Source organism: Lepidochelys olivacea, assembly GCF_965140295.1.
Source record: "Lepidochelys olivacea isolate rLepOli2 genome assembly, chromosome: 7".
Classification (NCBI taxonomy): Eukaryota; Metazoa; Chordata; order Testudines; family Cheloniidae; genus Lepidochelys; species Lepidochelys olivacea.
Window position 1 is genome coordinate 54,129,703 of NC_140417.1, and position 22,041 is coordinate 54,151,743.

The 22,041-nt window shown below is 46.6% G+C and overlaps 1 protein-coding gene across 2 annotated transcripts in view; it reads left to right on the forward strand.

Annotated features, from left to right (window-relative positions):
- Positions 1-22,041, forward strand: part of SEC24C (SEC24 homolog C, COPII coat complex component) — a 66,118-nt gene that overhangs the window by 24,813 nt on the left and 19,264 nt on the right. The window contains exons 7-14 of one of the 2 annotated variants that reach the window (XM_084634480.1): positions 158-226; positions 2,916-3,027; positions 11,343-11,470; positions 16,007-16,145; positions 18,194-18,309; positions 19,828-19,952; positions 20,368-20,559; positions 21,650-21,743. In XM_084634480.1, coding sequence (XP_084490606.1) covers positions 158-226; positions 2,916-3,027; positions 11,343-11,470; positions 16,007-16,145; positions 18,194-18,309; positions 19,828-19,952; positions 20,368-20,559; positions 21,650-21,743 — 975 coding nt within the window. The remainder of the gene's footprint in view (positions 1-157; positions 227-2,915; positions 3,028-11,342; positions 11,471-16,006; positions 16,146-18,193; positions 18,310-19,827; positions 19,953-20,367; positions 20,560-21,649; positions 21,744-22,041) is intronic. The other variant, XM_084634481.1, reaches the window with a different exon arrangement.

Genomic DNA, 22,041 nt, shown 5'->3' on the forward strand with positions numbered 1-22,041 from the left:
CTTTTCCTCTTGTTGCATGATTGTACAAATGTATATATCTAACTCCAGTGCTATAAATTCGGGCAGAGAGAAGTAACACTGTTACTTTTTGTTTTATTACTCTCTTTGTTTTTCTTTTTGTGGCACTCTGTTACTTTTTAAAAAAAAAAAAAAAAAGCATCTCAGTGAGCTGCCACCCCAGCAGAAACCCAGGCACAGAATAGACCCAGATGCAATTCCTAGCCCAGTAAGTGCGGTGTCTGTCTTCTATCATCTGTGTTGGTGACCACCTGTGCATGCTTGCGGCATAAGCTTCACCTTACTAACCCTTCAGTGTTAATCTTTTATCCTTCTTTCCCATCCCTTTCTGCTTACCTCATCAAAATGAATAAAATAAACACCACATGGGGACTGGTCATGAAATAAGGGGCAATAGAAAGTGGACAGCACTTTGGAAGCAGATTATGAAGAATGTCTCCCCTCCACATTGTCTGCCTGACCTTTAAAAGCAAAATACCTACCTACATGTAGCTCATGAAAGCTCATGCTCAAATAAATTGATTAGTCTCTAAGGTGCCACAAGTACTCCTTTTCTTTTTGCGAATACAGACTAACACGGCTGTTACTCTGAAACAAAAAATGCAGTATGAGTAGTTACACATACTCTCTCTGCATACCATATGCATTACAAGTACACACAGTTTGTTCCTTAGTGGAAGTCTTTTCCACCTGTGTAAATTGAATTTGATTACTGTTTATTCTTGAGGTGCCAATACTGGGCTAATGTTTGATGTATTGTCTCACTTTTGAAGTAACCATTTTGTTTTGACATTAATTCCTTGTCTGAATCCCTTAGCAGACTTCCTCTGAGGCATGGGGAGCTATAAACATTCTTTCATTATCTGTGATCCTACACCACTGTTAAAAATTAAAATGTTACATTTGTAAATTAGAAATGTGCCTTGAGAATCTTTTTAAAATGAAAAGTATTTACCTTTGGATTGGAGGAAAATGGTGGATTAGATTTTCTATTACCCCAATATCATTTCTGTTTTACTGGTGATTGGCTAAAGTTGGTCACATGACTCATATCTAATCAGTGATGACACCAACTTCAGTTAATCTGTAGAGTTTTGAGAAGAGATTTTTCCTGGAATGGTCACAGTCTGATTCTGTGGTTGAGCATTCCACTTGCACAGTTTAGAACATGTACTGTGTAAGGGTAACAAGAACTCTGCTGTATAACACTCTGCATGTTAAAATAGGTTGCAAATTGGGGGATATAATTTGCGGGCATTGGATTGTTCAGTATGATCAGTGCTAGATTAATGCTTAAAATGGATTTGGCATTGGTACTGAAAAGGTAGTTAAAAGGGCTCAATTCTCTTTCTATAGTCTCCCATTCTGTGGCAGAATTCATTGGATACTTTTAATCCAAAAGTGCTGTTGAACTTCATAATGCATAATCTCTAATTAGATGTATTCTTTTAAACAAGTTTGTCCCGGTAATTAGTGGATTTAACACTGTTACCATCCTGTCGAGCTCAGCTTGAATGATCTGTAACAGTCTGAGTTGCAGACTGGCCTCGGTCCCAAAAGCTCAAAGTATGAACTAGTGAGAGCACTGTGTAGAAGTGATCAAATTCCTTAGAATCATAGAATATCAGGGTTGGAAGGGACCCCAGAAGGTCATCTAGTCCAACCCCCTGCTCGAAGCAGGACCAATTCCCAGTTAAATCATCCCAGCCAGGGCTTTGTCAAGCCTGACCTTAAAAACCTCTAAGGAAGGAGATTCAACCACCTCCCTAGGTAACGCATTCCAGTGTTTCACCACCCTCTTAGTGAAAAAGTTTTTCCTAATATCCAATCTAAACCTCCCCCACTGCAACTTGAGACCATTACTCCTCGTTCTGTCATCTGCTACCATTGAGAACAGTCTAGAGCCATCCTCTTTGGAACCCCCTTTCAGGTAGTTGAAAGCAGCTATCCAATCCCCCCTCATTCTTCTCTTCTGCAGGCTAAACAATCCCAGCTCTCTCAGCCTCTCCTCATAACTCGTGTGTTCCAGTCCCCTAATCATTTTTGCTGCCCTTCGCTGGACTCTCTCCAATTTATCCACATCCTTCTTGAAGTGTGGGGCCCAAAACTGGACACAGTACTCCAGATGAGGCCTCACCAATGTCGAATAGAGGGGAACGATCACGTCCCTCGATCTGCTCGCTATGCCCCTACTTATACATCCCAAAATGCCATTGGCCTTCTTGGCAACAAGGGCACACTGCTGACTCATATCCAGCTTCTCGTCCACTGTCACCCCAGGTCCTTTTCCGCAGAACTGCTGCCTAGCCATTCGGTCCCTACTCTGAGTTTTCTTATTACTTTTGGTCACAGTCTAATCAGATATACAGTGGAATAGCTTCACTTTGTGAAAATACTGGGAACTTAACAGCTCAGAAAGAAAAGGCAGGCAAACAAGGAAGTGCAAGCTGAAAGATATTTGGAAATTATAACAAAGCTGCCAGAGAGATCTGTCTGTGACTGTAGTTGCAACAGAGCATACTGGGGAGCAGTAAAGAGCAGAATACTGTTAGAAAGTATTTTCTTGGGCCAAATTTTGCTTTGTGAGTCCAGATCAGATCTTAAAATGTAAAACATGTCAATCTTCAAAATAATTAAAACAATAGAAAACTGGGAAGTGGCTTTTTTTTGGTGGTGGTGGTGGTTGTTGAAATAAACCCATCTCTTGTCTTATTCCCAATTCCGAAACCATAAGAGTTGACTGCTTGGTAAAGCTTAAACTAGGTCTAGGCTTCTCAGTTCTTAGAGCTAGTAATGTTTGTCCCAATCCCTGTCTGATTGCTCTGTAACTCCAGATTCTGTGTTCCCCCTCCATGAAATGGAGCCTGCTGTGACTAACATGCTGCTTTCCATTCTAGATCCAAGTAATTGAAGATGACAGAAATAACCGCGGATCAGAGCCATTCATCACTGGAGTTAGAGGGCAGGTCCCACCCCTCGTTACTACCAATTTTTTGGTGAAAGATCAAGGTAAAATACTGTTCACTCCCTCCGTAAGTCCTCCTCTTACCTTCCCCTCTCCCCCGCACAAAAAAAAAGCACATTACCAAAGATCCAATTACATTATTATCAGACATTCTTAATGGAGAAGTCTGAGGAGCATTCCCTTTATGGTGCAGGGGCACTAGCTTTTTACCTGTGGAGGCCTGAGTTCAAATTCTGTTTCAGGTCACAAGTGAAATGAGTAGAGCCCCAACTTGTACTCCAGTGGATGTTTTGGCCACCTAGAACTAATCAACAAGTAAAGACAATTGACACTTCCTTGGGGAAGGCATAAGAACCAACATAGCAAAGTGTGTTAAAAAGCCAGGAATAAACAGTTTTTCTTCAAGTGTTCGCTCATGTCAATTCCATTCTAGGTGTGCATGCGCACACGTGCACGGCTGTTGGAGATTTTTTGCCTTAGCAGTATCCGTAGGGTCAGCTGCGGTGCCCTCTTGAGTGCTGCGCTCATGCATCAGTTCCTTCTCACCTCCCATGGTGGTCAGTTAAAGCGCCTTTCCCTTGCATAGCAAGGATTAGTGGTTCTTCTACTCCAGTCTTCGAGCCTTAGGGCCTTGTAAATAGTTTGTAATTAGTAAGTAGTTGTTAAGTAGTCTAGTTATAGAGAGTCCCAGTGGGGACTTTGCCCCAAGCAGAGCATGCCTCAGTCTCAAGGTTTTAAGCCCTGCTCTGACTGTTAGTGACCCCCAAGCAGCTGCCTCAAAGGCTTGAGGGAATCACACATGTGAAGCATCTGTAAGTGTTGCATCTGTAAGAACTTTTGTCCCAGAACTGAGAGAGAGCGAGACATCTGTTTGAGGACCCTCCTCATCTAGGCTGCTCCCCACCCGGCATTCGAGCCTTCTTGTCTAGACTCTGCCCTGAGCACCTCAGCCTCGGTGCACAGCGCACCCCGGCACCGGGCTCCATCCGACACCACTGGTGTCTGAGAGGAGCTCAAAGAAGGGTGATGCCCCGGCACTGAGCAAGAAGGGCGAAGGACCCAATTTGGGCCGACAGCCCACACCGGAGCCACACAGGGACCTCCCTCCTCTCCCCTCCACCCCCAATGGGGCCCCCTCGCTCCCCAAGGCATCCGCCACTGACTCCAGAAAGGGCTAGGAGACCCAGATTGGTGACGGGGACTATACCTTCACAGGCTTTCCCGGCGCCCAGAGAGCAGAGGCCTCTACCAGTGCTGCCAGCCCCACGTGTCGTAGGTCATGGCAAAGGCTTACAGTGAAGGCAAGCCAGTGGTAAAGACCCCTCTGAGGGTAGGCAAATGATGCTGGTCTCCGGAATAGAGACAGCGTTTTCCATCTCCACGCCCCAGGTCTCCATCTTCTACAGGATGTCCTAGATCACTGGCTTGTCTCACTCTTGTCGCAGTCTCTGCCCTCTCAACGTGGGCCGTGTAGAGGAAGGCACCGATCATCCTTCCACTGGCTGTCTGCTCGGCACAGATCTCAGTTTCGTAGACCATGGGAGCGGTCTGCGTCATGGTACTGAGCTCCCTGTCCCTAATCCATCTACTCGAGGCACCGGTCTCCCGTGGCAATGGTTAGCCATCAGACGCAAGCTTCTACGTCCTCTCTGTGGTCACCGGAAGGTGATTTCTCCAGTATGGAAAGGGAATTCAGCCCTTCACTGTGACAGCATTGGCGCAATTGGGCACCTGAGGCTGCGTCGACCTCCGTGATGCCATCATGGCAGCGAGGCTAGTGGCTGGCGCAGTAGCCCTATGGGGGCGCGTGGGGCATGCCTGTGATGCCGATGCCTCCAATCCACTCCTCTGCCACCGCCTCAGAGCAGCAACCGGCGGCACCGAGCACAGTGTGCGAGGTGCACTCGGAGGCCAGGGTAGAGGAGTAAGCGCCCACCCCGAAACCCTCTTCCCCCATGAGGAATGATTTCTTGGGGCCTCCCCTGGTAATTCAGTAGTCGTCCTCCTCCCCGGATCAGGCAGTGGTCTTGTATATGCACGCCATGGCTCATCAAGGGCAGATCTCAGGAACTGGTGCAGTGGAGCCTCGATCTGGTACGTTCCACCTGCCATGACCTGGGCCTGTTGGTAAACTAAAAGAATTTGACCTTATGGCTGGTGCAATGAATAGAGTTAATTGGGGCGGCTCTCGACTTCGCTCAAACCACAGCCTTCCTTCTGGAGGTGCATTTTCAGGAACCATCACGTAAATGTCAGGGAGCTTGAAGCGGTTTGCCTCGACTGAGAGATGTTCCTGCCCCACCTGAAGGGCATGGTGGTGCAGGTCCTGACAGACAATACCACCGCAATGTATTATATCAACAGGCAGGACCAAGCGAGGTTGTTGGCCCTTTACCAAGAAGTTTTCAGCCTTTGGGACTTGTGTGCAGCATGCCATCCACCTGGTAGCCGCACATCTGCCTGGGGCGAGGAATGTGTTAGCAGATCGCCTCAGCAGAATCTTCTCATCTTGCCACGAGTGGTCGCTCCATCCAGAGGCTGTCAGAGTAATCTTCCAGTGGTGGGGGACTCCCCAGGTGGACTTGTTCGCGTTCCGTCAGAACAGGAAATGCCATGCATTCTGTTCAATCCGGGGAATGGGTAGAAGATTGGAAGATTCAAGGACCACTCTCAGATCTTAATATTTATATACCTGCAACAAAACAAACAACAAGCCAGGTATTATACATTATAGCGTCCCAGACAGGCCCCATACACAGAGCAACTGAGACAATACGATAACCAGAGACATAGGCAGAGACCGACCAGATGCAGATCAAACTCTTCCCAATCCACCACATCCCAACATCTAAACAGCAGATTTGAAGGTTTTGTCCAGTGCTTGACAAACCTCCCCCAACTTTTGCTGCCAACACCACTTCCAACCAACCATCCTTTTACTAACTGTCTAAAGCGTTCTATCCAACTTGGCAAACTATCACTTCTGACAGACAGGAATTGGAAATCGTCAAAATCAGCTATGCCGTCCCTCTTCAGGGACCCCTCGTGAACCCCTCCTGAGACAGGAAGTAGAATATCATCTACACCTGTAGGTGCTAAAGCCAGTTTCTGTACATCAGAGGGAAGGGCTTCTATTCTCCCCCCCCCCCTTTTTTTTTTAACCCAGAAGATGTCTGGAGGATGGTGTCACCCATCCTTGATCTCAGAAAGCTAAACAAATTCGTCAGAACACACGATTCAGGATGGTTATGTTACCTACAATCATTCCAGCGCTGGAACAAGGGGATTGATTTGCAGCCCTTGACCTTCAAGACACACATTTTCACATTGCTATACGTCCAACGCACAGGAAATTTCTTCAATTCATACAGGGACAGAATCATTTCCAATATACGGTACTACCCTTTGGCCTTTCCACAGCCTCCTGGGTATTTTCCAATGTCCTTGCTGTGGCAGCAACCCTCCTTTGCAAGCATGGGGTCACAGTATACCCCCTACTTAAACAATTGTCTGATCAAGACTGTAATTTAGGAAGAAGCCATCACAGTCGTGCAACAGACAATGTCACTCTTCACAAGTCTCAGTCTACTAATAAACTTCCAACAGTCCACAGTAATGCCAGTCAGAAACTGGACTTAATCGGCACCCATCTAAATTCTCTAGAAGCAACAGCATCATTACCTCCTCAGAGATTCGCCACTCTAATGAACCTCATCAATACCTTAGTGCACAGCCCACAGATATCCACCAGAGCCTGCCTCCAACTACAAGGTCACATGGTGTCGACCACATACGTGGTGAAACACACCAGGGTGCACATGCACTGCTTGCATGGTTGGCTCAAGACAGTGAACACCCCACAGAAATGCAGTTTGAACAAACTTCTAAGCATGCCAGTAAAGGTCAAGGCCTCACTACAATGGTGGAATCACCTGTGCAACATCTCCATAGGCGTCCCTTTCCTACAGCTTCCTCCTGAAATGGTAACCACAACAGATGCCTCTACTGGGATGGGGTGCCCACTTAGGCAACCTTATAGTACAGGTAAGATGGTCTCTTTCCAAATCAACACTCCACATCAGTGTACTTGAACTGCTCGCAGTTTGCAATGCCTGTCCACATTTCATGCCTCTGATCAAAAACAGAAACCTACAGATTGTGACGGACAGTGTGGCCTAAATGTTCCACATAAGCAAATGGGGAGTGTGACCTCGGTTCCTCACTATGTAGGGAGGTCATAAAGCTCTGGACATGGTGCATCCAACACAGCATCACCATATCAGCCATCTACCTGCTGAAGTCTCAGAAGGTCACAGCTGAGGCATTAAGTCCAAGGTTCTCTAACGATCACTAGTGGGAAATCAACACCTGTGTGATCCAGAGCATTTTTCAACTATGGGGGTTTCCCATGCTAGACTTATTCACCACAAAACAGAACAGCAAATGCCCAAATTTTTGCTCTGGAGTGGGTCTGGAGCCAAGATCCAGAGGTGGAGCATTTTTCATCCTATAGGATACACCCTTCCTGTATGCCATCACTCCCACCCCATTGCTGTCCAGCATCTTGTATAAGATCAGGATCGATCAAGCCAAAGTCATTCTGATAGTACCTGCCTGGCCCAGGCAAACCTGGTACCCATACCTGCAATGGATGTCCTTATGCCTCCATGTCTTCTCCCACTTCTTCCAAATCTCCTTTCTCAGGAAGCAGGTCAGACTCTGCATCCAAACTTGGAGTCGCTCCATCTCAGAGCCTGGCTCCTCAGTGGTTCCAAGGCGAGGAGGTAACTTGTTCGGAGGACATTGAAAACATCTTGCTAAATGACAGGTGGCCCACTACACGAGTTATGTACCTCACAAATGAAAGAGATTCCACATGAGGTGCCTAAACAAACAAATTGAGGCCATCACCTCAACCATACCATTGGTCCTGCACTACATGCTTTACCTTAAGAAATCTTGCCTTTTAATGAGTTCAGTATGAGCACATCTGGCTGCCATTACAATATTCCATGACAAAGTAGACGGTGTTTCAGTCTTTGCTTACCCAATTACCAAAAGATTTCTCCAGGGAGTGCGCAACCTCTACCCAGATCCAGAACCCCAACGCCCCTGTGGGACCTCACTTTAGTGCTTTGATTCCTCACAACTGCCCTATTCAAACCTTTGGCTATGTGTTCTCTACTACACCTCTCCATGAAAGTGGCCTTTCTAGTTGCCATCAAGATGAGTAACCCTCTCCTAGATAAATGGAGTGTGATGCAGAACTTCCACAGTCAGATTGCCTTCTGATGTAGCGGGGAAGAACGTGCTCCACCCTGACAGTTGATGTAGTACATGGCAGTTGTATTGTCCATGAGAACCGAAACAGCCTTATCTGTAATGTGGGGCAGGAACATTTGGTGGGCTAGGCAGACTACCCCGAGTTTCCCTGATATTGATGGAAAGAGAGAGCTCTTCTTGGGACCATAGGCCTTGAGTCCTGAGGCACCCTAGGTGGGCTCTCCAACCCAGCGCTGAGGCATCGGAGACCAGGGACACCAACGGTTGGGGCCTTGAAAGATACTCCTGCACAGACAGTGCATTGGTTCCACCACCAAGTCAACAAATCAAGGCCCTAGTGGGGGACAGTGAGTACCATGTCCAGATGATATCACAAAGGTGAATATACAGTGGCCAGCCAGGCCTGGAAAGGTCTGAGACATAGCCTCACGTGTTGCACCACATATGTGCATGATGCCATGTGGCCTAGGAGGCTCAAGCACATCTGGACTGTGGTGACCGGATGTGTCTGACAGGAACACGATCCTGCAGAAGTAAGGCCTTTCCCGTATGGAGTTGAGAACTACCCATATGAACTCTATCCTTTGTACAGGTATAAAGGTGGATTTCAGATAGTTCATTAGTAGACCTAAGGCCAAGTTTGAGGCCACCTGCTTTAAGAAGTCCTGGTGAGCCTTTTGGTCATCTTGAGGTAGGGAAACACGATAGCCACCACTGCCTCTTCTGGGGAAGAGAAGGAAGAGGCTAAGGCTTGTTGAAGGGACTCTGCCTTTCCGAGACCTGTGGGACCTCCTCTTCAGGTTTGGCCCTGAGCTCAGAACCGGAGTCTGGGGTCTCAGTGTGGTACTGGAGGTGCCCTACTTTCCGAGGTCACAGAATACGAACACCTCAAAATGGTGCCCTGGCCTGGGGGGACCCCCCATGGGTTCCAAAAAAGATCATTGCATGAGTGCCAGTCCCCATGGTCCTGGAGGCCAAGTGTTTGGGGGCACCCTAGCACCTGAGGTCACAGCAGAATAGGAATAGTGCAGGGAGTAGTGCGGGTGATCCTGACAGTGGGGAGAGTAGGGCCCCAATTTAGACTCTGATGGGGAAGACAGGCTGTGGTGGGGAGACCAAGGGAGTGCTGACCCTCTCAGTGCTGGCAAACGGTGTCACGGAGAAGTCTGAGCCAAGGTTCCCCTAGTGGTGCCACATGAAAGCTGGAGGATGGCTCTCTGCCGCTCATCGGTACCAGCGGTGCAGTCCTGAATCTCCAGGGACTCTGGGACTGGGAGAGTGAGCAGGTCTCTAGCAGCCGCAAATGCCTCTAGGGTTGACGGTACCACAAATGGACCAGTACAGTGTCTGCTGGAGGATGACACTTTCCGCGCTGGAATTAGTGGAGCTTGTGGGGGTACTGAGGCTGGCGGAGGTGGGTGCTGCGGTGCTGGAGAGGAAGAACAGCTTGACACAGGTCTCACTCTGTCGAGATCCCCTGACCTTCCTTTCAGCACTGGGGAACAATTCTTCTCTGGGTGCTTACAGTGCTGCTCTGAGGTGCCAGGAAGGAGAATTGGTGCCAGGACTCTCAACTAGTGAGAAGAGCTCTCCGCACCAAAACTGAGGTGCTTGGTGCCAAGTCTGAGTGCGACTCCAATGCTGGTCTTAAGGCTGTGTCCATGAGGAGGACCCTCAGCCTTGCCTCTTGGTCTTTCTTGGTGCAGGGTCTAATGTCCCTGCAGATCTGGCAGCAGTCTTTCTGATCTTCCCCTAAGCACTTGAGACAGCTCCACTACGGGTCACTTAAGGATATAGACTTGCTGCAGGAAGCGCAGGGCTTGAGGCCTGGTGGCTGAGGCATACCCTGGTACCGGTGCGCGGACAAGTCTCTCCAGCCAAGTGTGGAGGTGTCCAGAACTCATTAAGTAAACTACAATAACTATATGCACTAGAAAAGAAGAAAAAAAACACTGGGAGAAATTACCTGAGCAATATGGAAAGTTCTAGCAACCATCATAGGCGGTAAGAAGGAACTGAAGGGGCATGTGGTCGGCAGGACCTTTTATACCAGCACTATAAGCACATGGCACCAGAGAGCGCTGAAGCTGACCCAATGGGAATTACAAAGGGAAAAAATTCTGGCAACTGTACTTGGGGCACGCACAAGCCATGTTGGAACGGACATGTGGGAGCACTCGAATTATGTTTCATGGGTACAACTGAGAGGTGCACCCATACTGGAGTAGTAGGGGTGTTACACATCAGGAGTGAGGTGCATTGGGAACACAGAGGTCTAGGAATAGAAATACATTATGGTTAAGGCTACGTTTATGTCACAGAGGTCATGGAAGTCACGGAATCTGTGACTTCCAGAGACCTCCATGACATTCCCTGCTTCAGCCTCAGGGGCTGCAGGACTCTGGAGTTGACAGCCAGTGAGGCCCAGTGGGTTCCGGCGACAGCAGCAACAAGCGACAGGGCCCCCTGCATAGTTCCAGTGACAGGTGACAGACTCCTGAGGGGGCCCTCCTCAGGGTTCCAGCGACGGGAGGGGGACACCTTGGGCGAGCGGCTGGGGTGTCCCATTTTCTCTTTGGGAAATATGGTCACCCTGCAGCTGCCATGGGCAGAGGGGGAACCATGGAGCTACAGCAGCAAAAGTCACAGATAGGTCACTACTTCCATTAATTTTTGTTTTTTGCCTGTGACCTGTCCATGACTTTTACTAAAAATAACCATGACAAAATCTTAGCCTTAATTATGGTGTTTAATGTCATGAAAGAGAGGCATTGCTTGATCTGGGGGTTGGGTGAGGAGGGGAAAGATTTCCCTATATCTGTCTGCGTTATGTCTGACTATCACTCCCACATTTTCAAAAGTGTATAAATTCCCTTGTAAGCTATAGAATCCAATTCTGCAGTTGTCACTTTTTCTGTACTGCCGGACATAGAGGCTGTTTGCATTAAAAATGGAATTTCTACAAACCTTAGAGCTGGAAAGCCTGCATTATGACTTCACATGTTGCCCATGATACTTAAATTAATATAGAACTATAACCTTTGTTAAAGATCTGTATCTCTGTTCTCCCCTCCAGGTAACACAAGCCCCCGCTACATAAGATGCACATCTTACAATATTCCTTGCACCTCAGACATGGCCAAACAATCCCAGGTTCCCCTAGCTGCTGTCATAAAACCACTGGCTACGCTACCCACAGATGAGGTGAGAGCAACATCCTGGATCTGCAGTTAAGAGACTCTGAACTCCTGGCAGCATGTTTCTTCAGTATATGTCTGTCTATGGGAGCCAGATAATCTACATTTTTGTGAAAGGAGAGTTTAGAGGGTGAAGACTAAGCAAGCATCAGTTCTCAACAAATGTACAGTGTCAAGTAATTGTTAGGCATGAGTGGGCTATGCTATGTTCTATGAAAGAACTGAAGAATTTGACCACTGCAATAATATTTACTGCTGGGCAAATTCTGCATCACTGTGCATGCACAGAATTTATGTCCCCGGCGGATTTCTTTGCTTCCCTGCAGAAAAATGACTTTGTGATGGGGAAGGAAAGGGAAGCCACAAGACCGGTCATATGACCCTCCCTACCAGCATGTTTCGGGTGCCCAGGGCAGCTGGCAGAGAGATAAATCACTGTGGTGCAGGGGCCGGGGTCTCTCCCAGTCCTGCCTGGTGCCTCCTACCCTGCGCTGGGCACAGCTGCTAGTCCTGGCTGGGCTGGGGAGGGTACGACTTCCTCTTCCCCTCCACAGCATCCAGGGCTGTCAGCCCCACCCCCAGATTTCTCCCCTGGCTGTAGAAAGCTCTGCAAACTGTGCTCCCTGTGCATGCTTCCTCCACACATTGCTCCTCAACTGCAGGGGGAAGGGATCACTGTACAGGGAGCTGCTCTCTCATCCTCCCAACCCCCATGCATCCCGACCCCCTCATACCCTGAGCCTCACCCCTCCCACACCCAGAACCCCCCATGACAAGCCCCACTCCCCCTGCACTACCCCAAGGAGCCACCTCCACCTGGATCCTCACCCTACCGAGCCCCAACCAGCTGCACCTGGATCCGCACCCCACTGAGACCCGATCCCCCCACTGAGCTCCCCACATCCAGATCCCCCGTGCTGAGCTCTATCCCTCCCACCCCCGCTGAGCTCCCCACACCCAGACCCTCCTGCCAAGCTCTATCCGCCCCACCCCCAGTTCCCCCTCCCCCACCCCCGCTGAGCCCCAACCACCTTCACCTGGACCCCCCCTACAGAGTCCCATTACCATTGCAACCAAAACCCCCCAACAAGCCCCTGTGCATCCAAACTTTCTTCCCCCCCGGATACCCCACTGAGCTGCCCACACTCAGATTGCCCCACACACAACCCTCTCAACCCACACCTGGTTTCCCCCCGCCCCTCACTAAGCCCCTCTGCACTTGGATCCTGCCTTGGTGAGCCTGCCTGTCCCATATCTGGTGCAGCTGGCATGGAGAGGCAGGGCCCTGCAGTGTTTCTGGGGCAGGCCCGGTCCTTGCGCTGTTACAGGGTTGGGTGCAGCCTCATTGCCGAGCCCATGTCCCAGGGAGGAGCTGCACAGTGATCTCCCACCTCTGTGCAGCCAGGAAATAACTATTGCACTCTGCATCCTCGAGGAATGAGTCGTGTGTGGTGTGCAATAGTGTATGTTTTGTGTGTTTTACAGCACTCAGAGCACTCCTTAGCTCTGTGGGGTGTGCTTTTTTTCTGGTAGTACACAGTCTGAGAAGAACCCAATTGCCCAGAAGCCTAAGACAGGACAAAGTGTTGTGTGCCCAAAGAAAACGCTGGATTTCTTGGCTGCTGGACAAGGCCACCAGAGGAAGCAGTGGGTGGGCTGAGTGATATCGGGACACAAGCAGTGTTGAACTTTCAGAAGGGAGGGTGGTTGGAGGGGCTGAATGGAAGTATAGCCTAGAGAACTATGTAGATATGGGGAGGAGAATGGGCTGAGTAAAGCAGTAGAACTGAGCTGTTTAAGGGGATGAAGGGGGACGGGAAAGGGCAGAGTTCAACCACCAGTCCAAGAGGGTATGCTGTCGGTTAAGGCTGTGATCCGTGATTGGAGAGAGGAGGTCTGACTTTCAGCTATAGTTGCATAATTTAAAGGCCAGAAAGTCAAGCAGTGGATACTTCTAGTTGTGAGATGCACTTTGAACTATGAATGCAGCCTGTAGCTTGCAAGTGTTCTCTTAATGAAATCAGACTGTCCCACTGTGGCTAAATTTGCTAATCTCTGAAAGTTGCTACACTGTCTACTCTGGCTTGGCTTTAAAAAAGATAGGATGCGTATCAATGTGTGTAATTCAAGAATGTTTTCTTTGCATATGAGCATCGAAAGCAGTGATTAAAAATTATCAGACTACAGCTTGAATTAAGAACATTCATAGAGATATGCAGATTTATGGGTGCATTATGAAATAGAATTGCTCACAAATACACTGTGACTGGAGTCCCTAACTTTTCTAGGATGGAATCTTACTGTTTGAGGTTTTGAAAAGCTGAAAAGCACTATGCAGGAACTCAAAGCAGTGAAGGACAATCCTGGCCCTTATGTCAGAAAACATATCCTTTGGAATAAGGTGGCACATTGTAATGGGTAAAAAATGTCTGTCTGTTTAAAGCCTCAGCCACAGAAAAATCACATCTGTGCTTGAAGTTGCTGTTGAGCATATGGATGTCAGATTCATGAGGCAACAGCAACCACTTATCGCATGGCTTCAGTGTTTTGAGTTCACACAGTAGTGTGATACAATTTGCCTGTTATTACAATGTACAAACTGGCACGGTCTCTAGACCACTTTACACAGGTAATGAATGAGGAGGAAAAGGAGAGAGCCATACATCAGTGGCTGTTTTTAGTATTACACTTAAATACTACTAAATCCATAAACAATGATGATGCACATACATGTTTAAGAAGGCTTGTCTACACTACGGGTGCTGCAGCTGTACAGCTCCAGTGCTGTGCTATGCTGTTATAGTGCCATAGTGTAGATGCATCCTACAGGGATGAATGGCGTTTTTCTGTTACTAGGTATCCCACTTCCCTGAACAGGGGTTCACCATTCTTCTGTCAACCTAGCCATGTCTACAGTGGGGATTAGGTCAGCATAGCCCTGGTACTCAGGGGCATAGGTGCTGACTTTTATTGTTGCCTGGGAGTGCTGAACCCCTGCTGTGCCCCAAGGCCCTGCTCTCACTCCACCCCCTTCCCCACAGCCTCCCGCTCTCTGCTTTCCGCCCTCCCTCAAACCCCTCGCAGTGCTGCCAAACAGCTATGGCTGGTGGGTGCTGAGCACCTACTATTTTTCCATGGGTGCTCCAGCCCTGAAACTCCCATGGAGTTGGTGCCTATGCTCAGGAGTTTGCATTTTTTACACTGCTGAGCAATGTACCTGCGTCAATCTAAATTTAAAGTATAGACCAAGCCATAGACTTTTAACCACTAGACTACATGCCTTTTGGGATACGTTGCGCTTAATCAAAGTAAGCCCATGCACCCATCTGCAGCGAGGCACGCTCCAGGATTTGATGCAGATATGAGTGAATGGCCCAAATGTAGATGTTTCCAGCCCCGTCAAGAAATTCTCTACTGGCTTGAAGAGAAACCAGGAACAAAAGATTTGTGGGCATAGCCACAGTGAGCATGCAGCAGTAGGGGAGGCCTTAACTAGTGCTATTCAGCATGACGGGACCTAGGTTTCAAACCAGATGGACGTCATCCCTGACATATACTGATTTAACTGTTTACTTGAAATGATCTGTGTGCGGACTCTCAGATTGGTGGTGGCAGTGGTATTTTAATTTTATATTAAAGGTGGGACAAAGCTGAGTATGTAATAGTCTCACGAAAAATAAGTGCATTTGGCCCAGTAGTCCAAAGCAGAATGCAGCGAAATATGTTAGACAATCACAGCAGCAACAATAGTTTAGTTTAATTTAGTTGAGATAATGAGACTACAGCCTGAAAATTAAGGCATCCATATTTTCTTGTCCTTGAGCAGCTAAATTCAAATTTTGGTTGCTTGATGCACAATCAGAATTTTCCCCCAGTCTCTCGCAAAGAATTCAAGGGGTTAAATGTGCTTCATAAAGTGAAGTGGCTGATATTTACACCTTTGGGAGTGGAATTAATTCTAGCAATTGTAAGCCTTTCTGTCTCTGGCAGTGGGTTTCCCTAGAGTTACTTTCTATGAGAAAATGGGAATAAGGCATTTGAGAGAGTCTCATGTAATTGATCTTACTGTTACTGGGCTGGTGTAGAAAGAGGCTTGTCATGTTACTGCTGTGGGCATTGGGGTAAAGTGCAGAGGGCAGGCTGTTAGATATCAGCACATGAGCTTGGGGGTGAGGAAAGAAGTTATCTTTGAATAGCACTGACCAAAGTCCAAACACTTACAAGTCAGCTAATCTGGGTATACAAAATTAATTCCCACAATTGCACAAAAGCATCTAAGAAAATGTTTCCTGCACTTAAACTTTCTCCACTTCTGCTATTCGCTGCATTCTTCTGACTGTTAACAACTGCAACCCACTGAAGAGCTCCTGCACTAGGAGCTTGAGACAATAAGGCATTTATGAAATGTATTCCGAACTCTTGGACTCCACAACTGTTAAAATGCTACGGCCTGCATAGTCTACCAGGAGGACATTTCAAGCTCTGATGGCTATATACACTTCCCCTCCCACCACTGTGTGACCTGTCTTTTTTTTATCCTCAGGTTCCTCCCTATTTGGTAGACCATGGAGAACCTGGTCCTATCCGGTGCAATCGGTGCAAGGCCTACATGTGTCCTTTTATGCAGTTCATTGAGGGTGGAAGGAGATTCCAGTGTTGCTTCTGCAGCTGTGTCACTGAGGGTAAGCCGCCTTTCTAGAATCTGAAAGACGTTTCAAGGAGGTGCAAAGAAATAATTTCATTAGAGGTGTCTTCATGGCATAGAAAACCGTAGAGCACAGTTTGTTGGCTTCTGCGCTGCAATTCTTTACTCTTCAAAATATTCCATAAAAAGTACATTGAGGCACACAGTTAAGTACTCAAGTCTGAAATGCTAAAGTTAAGATTGCACAAGTGAATTGAACCATACCCTTTGTGTGTTTGCTTTACAATACTGATCGCCTACTATTTCTCAAACTAGAATATACATTTCTCATCATTGAACACACACATAGTATCTTATGTTTGTTAGTTTGTTTACTTACTCTGTTTCCATTGTCCAGAATGCTTTTGACAACCTGTGGAACTCTTTGCCAGATGACGTTGTAAAGGCCAAGACTATAACAGGTTTCAAAAAAGAATTGGATAAATTCAAGGAGGATAGGTCCATCAATGGCTCTTAGCCAGGATTGACAGGGATGGTGTCCCTAGCCTCTGTTTGCCAGAAGCGGGGAATGGGCGACAGGATGGATCACTTGATGATTACCTGTTCTGTTCGTTCCGGGGCACCTGGCATTGGCCGCTATTGGAAGACAGGCTACATGGACCTTTGGTCTGACCAAGTATGGCCGTTCTTACATTCTTATGACTTACGCTTAAATAGATTAATGTTCTTCTCTCAACAATTTAGTCAACAGCATGTACTGTAGCTTCTTTTCAACCAACACTGCAGCCTACTTAAGTGCCATTCAGTGGCGAGGCAATTAACAGCTGTAAATGGCAATGGCCTATATAAGCTATTTAATCTTCACTGTTACTCTAAATTGATACCATTTAACCTGGAGTATATTGTGTATAATTTACTGTGTACTTCTCATATAAATGACTTAGATGAACTCTAGCATGCACAGAGTAGTGCATAGAACTACAAGATGCGACACATGTATTTAAGGCTGTAAAACAAATTGCATGTCTTATTATTTGAGAAATAGTGGTCATGCTTATGCTCAAAGGGGCAGAGTAAGGTTGCTTAGGCAGTCTTTGTAATTTTATTTCTGATAGTAGTGAACTGTCCTACATTAAAATTCTCAAAATACTCAATATAGTTTTTAAATAAAAATAGAAAAAAGAAATTCCATTATCTGCAGCCATTTGGCTAGGTACCTCTGTCCTGCATGCTGCACACACTGTCCTGGTCACCGTAGGAATAGTGCAGGGGAGTGTCTTACATGTGAATCTTAAGAAAAGAGAGCTTTCCACAATTCTGCAGCTAATGTCTGTTAGGAGAGACCTCCTTTCTTCTCATATGCCACCTCAAACACACATTAGGTACCTGCTCAACTGCTTCCAAAGTGCATTTGGGCACAGATGTGCATCTGAACTTTTTAATTTGCAGCTCAATTAGCCCTGCATGTATGTTGCAGCCTTTGTGGCACACTGTGAGTAGCAAAGGCTAGGCAGACTGCTTCACAAGCAGTGCTTTGCCCATAATGGTGCCGGCCCATCATAACAGCTGCCCTTCTCATGCTAGCAGCATTGCTGTAGCAGACTTTGCACTCTGAGGCTGTATGTGCAGCAAGGTGGGGCTGTCTCCCCTCTTATGGAGATGCACATGGTAAATGAACTCAGCCTGTTGGTGAGCCTTAACTGCTTCAGTGAGCACTAAACCTCTAACTTATCTCAAAGTCCTCTTTCAATCACTTGATGTCAGCACCCCTTTTACCTTTAACTCAATCTTTTATTTGGGGGAAATCCTCTGAAGTAACCCAGATTCTGTTACAAGGTGCTGTTTTGTAGTGACATTTCTGACTGAGCATAGCTCTTGAGTCTGTTAATGCTGCTCCTGGACTGCCAGTAAAGATTCCCCAGTCATGGTCATGTGCACACTAGTGCAAAGCACTTGACCAGCTATCCTTTGGTGTAGTTGAACACCGACTGCAGCTGTCACCATTTTTTCTGTCTCTTGACAATCAAAGTATTAACTGTTGTAGACAAATTGTGTGTCTGTAAAATTTGATGTCTTTGTCCCTAGTGCCTCCTCACTACTTCCAGCATTTGGATCATACCGGCAAGAGAGTGGATTTCTATGATCGACCTGAATTATCTTTGGGCTCCTATGAGTTTTTGGCAACAGTCAGCTACTGTAAGGTACAATAATGTACAGTTAGTGCAGTGCTATGATGTTAAATAAATCCCATTTCCTTTGAGAAACTAAGCGGAGGCTGAATCAGCTGGATTGACTTTCTAGCTGGTAAAGTCCATTGATGGCATTTCCTTATACATCTGAAGCAGGTTAGATTTTACATACTTACTTTACAGTGGAAAGCAAGTCAGATCGCACATCCCATAATATCAGTAATTGTTACCAGTAACTAAAACCATATCTAGGAAAGTACAAGCAATCTCTCCACAGTGGCAGCTGCATGTTGCTTGCCATCTGCTAGAGAAGACAAGTTTCTGTTGCCTGATAGTCATCGGGAATTGAGCAGGTAGAGATGGGAACTAATGCGATAGAGCAAGCCCCTACAGCAGTTACTGGCAGTAATTGCACTTTGTAAAAAGGGTTTCAAAGAGACAAGTCCAGTAAATCTGATCACATATTTGAAACACTGGAATAGTCTGGAAAACTCACCTGCTTCAGATTCTACGCATTTGTCAGTTTAAACAGTATCCTAATTTTTCAGATACTTTTTTTTTGTATGAGTTCTATTTTAAAAATACTCATCTGTTTGCTGAAAAGGATAGGAAAATAGTTTTCTAAATGTTGCAGCTTTTTAGTGACCATGACCATATTTTTGATTTTACTGAGAGCTGGCAACACAGCCTTCAAACACATCTCCACATTTCAGACAAAACAGCTGACTGGGATCGTGGGGTAGAAGGCCTTCCCCACACTCTTTCCCAGCTTAATTCTATCCCATCCTCCTTGCATCTCTGTTCTCCATATTCCTCTCTGATTCTTGCCACCAGTTCTGCCACCCTCTTAAAGTCCTTTCTCTCTTTCTCCTTCTTCCCTTCCCTTCCCTTCCTCCCTGGAAGGAATCTGTGTCTCCATTCTCTTCTAATAGCTTAAAATTCCATTTATGCCAGTAGTGAGGCATTCACTACCCTGTTGCTTCAGTGGTCCTTTTGTCCTGTGCTTCACTTTCCATTCTGATTGTAGACTGCAAAGAAAGGAAGTGCCTCTTCAAAGCAGAATCAGTGCTCTGAGAAATAAGGACTCCCAGCTCTGTGGGAGGAAGGTCTTCGTTCCCAGTGCAAGAGACTAGCTTCCAAAGCCTTCTAGAGCATGAGAGTTCTGGGAAATCCTGCCTGCCTGCTGCCCGCTCCATCAGGCCTGGTCCATGTAAATAGGAGCTTCCTTTATACCAATCCTGGTCTTTCTGCTCAGTTGCTCAGTGACGCTACATTCCTTCCAGGGCTTGACATTAGAGCTCTTCCATGCATGATTGTGATGTGTCAGATGCTAGAATTCAGACATACTTTAAATTAATTGGGTGGGAGTGGAGAAGCAAATTAAATGCCAGTATCTTAGTTTCTGCTCTTGACTGATTACTAAATAGAGGTCACTGTGGTTTTAAAGATGACAATTTGTCTGAGTAGCAGAGCCTTTGTATGATCTCCTCTTAAGCATGGTGTAATGTTTTTCTTTCCCTCTTCCCACAGAATAACAAGTTTCCCAACCCACCTGCTTTCATTTTCATGATTGATGTGTCTTACAATGCTGTAAAGAGTGGCTTGGTGAGGCTGATCTGTGAAGAGTTGAAGTCACTCCTGGATTACCTGCCCAGGTAACTAGCTCCTTTGTTCTGTACTGTTGCAGCCAGTAACCTCAGCAAAGCCGCCACCCCTCTATGCCTTTTCAGAGGGGACGCTCCCTTTAGAATGCTTTTACTGCTGGTGAAAAGTGAAGGTTGACAGCATGCATGAGCCTGGCAAGTGGCATTGCAAGCCTCCGTATCCTGGCCCAGCAGTGTGACTCAGCCCTGTCCTGAAGGGATGGCATTGAGGGTGGTTGCCTTCAAGGCCATTCAGTCTGTGCCCAACAAAGGAGCCACTTAGTACCGGTTGTGGATACCTGTCCACTAGGAACGATGGTACAGTTATCCATTCTCTGGTCCTGGTTTGTTCTATTTGATTCAGAATATTGCAGCAGTTGTGTTTTCAATGACCCCTGTGATGCAGTAAGTGTCCTTTATTTTACAGGGAAGGCAACATGGAAGAGTCAGCCATTCGGGTGGGCTTTGTCACTTACAACAAAGTGTTGCACTTCTATAATGTGAAGAGCTCATTGGCACAGCCACAAATGATGGTTGTGTCGGACGTAGCTGATATGTTTGTGCCGCTGCTTGATGGCTTCCTGGTGAACGTGAACGAGTCCAGGACAGTTATTGTCAGGTAACAAGGAACTGGGGTAGAAATGTGCAGTAAATGGCTTGTCAAATGGACCCATGCTGTGTTGAAATAGGATCCAACTCTGATAATGCCCAGTTGTACAATTCTTGGCTACAGTATTTCTGAATCATACATTTAATAGTGTTTAGGTATGACTTAATATTAAGTATGCCCACAATGGAGCTGGCAAGAACAGGGAGGTGCACTGTGATTGGGGGTATCCTTACGTTGCCAGGATGCTGCAACTCTAATAGCCTCTACAAAGTTTTATATGCGCCAGTTTGTTAGAAAATGCTGAAAGACAATAATCAGCACATGATATACTGGCAACTGATGCACACCTTGGAATACAGCTGTACTTCACTTCATTTTCGGGGTTGTCTGAGCTTGCTCCACTAGAACTGTGACTGAACTGGCAGGAGGCTGCAAAATGGGACCTTAAGAGAGGCTTCTTTAGAGAAAAATCTGTTAGACTGTGTCACTGAGAGCAGGCGATCATAACGGAGTTCACAAAGTCAGTTTATCTGAGGTTACTGCTTTGTAGCTGAGAGTTGAAGTGACTGTGCTGACTAAATTGATTCTGTGGGGAAAGATGAGTGAGTGGCTTACATAAAACTAATAAGCTTTGAGTACTTGATGGGCGCTGTTTGGCTGGACTGAGTGGGACAGGGACTTACTCTTATTACTCAGAAATTTAGAAAGCAGCACAGTGAAGCAACTGAAGGGGAATGAACAGAAGACCATAGACCCTTTAAGCTAGAAACTAGTTTGCTCACTGTCTTGCCTGTGATGTTCCTGAGGGACAAAGAAGAGGAAGCTCAGATCATAACTTTGAAGGAGAAGAAGAAGTTATTAGAAGAAGCATCAGTTGGGGCCATAGAATGTGCACTGAGGAGACAAATGCAGCCAGAGGAAGTGGATGGAGAGATGACTAAAGATCAATTTTTTAAAGAAACTCAATAGCATGCAGGTTAGAGAAGGATTAGTAATCACTATTTACAATGCACCTCAGGCCCAAAGGTCACCAGCTGCAGATTTAGAAGGTGAGCTTTGAATCCCTTTTGATGATCTCCTTTTCCCTCTTTCCTGGCAGTTTGCTGGACCAGATCCCAGAAATGTTTGCGGACACAAGAGAAACAGAAACTGTCTTTGCCCCAGTGATTCAGGCAGGAATGGAGGCACTGAAGGTTTGTTGACATGCTGTTGTGGGGAGTTGGTTCATTCTGTTAAGTTCTGTTTTTATAGGGGAAGCACCTCTGTTTAGAGAATATCAGAGCTGTTCGTAAACGAGGTTGTTGCTCCCCTCGGGTGTGTATTCAGTCGCTGGGGAATGCTTAACCCACCACTGAAAGGCAGGCACCTGTGTGGTTCAAGTTAGCAGCTCTTTAACCTGCTCAATTAATTGTTTAGGATAGAAAGTGAAGAATACCCTGCGCAACTGAAACTGCGCAGGACTAACTGTAGTTCAGAATAATTGCCTGAGAT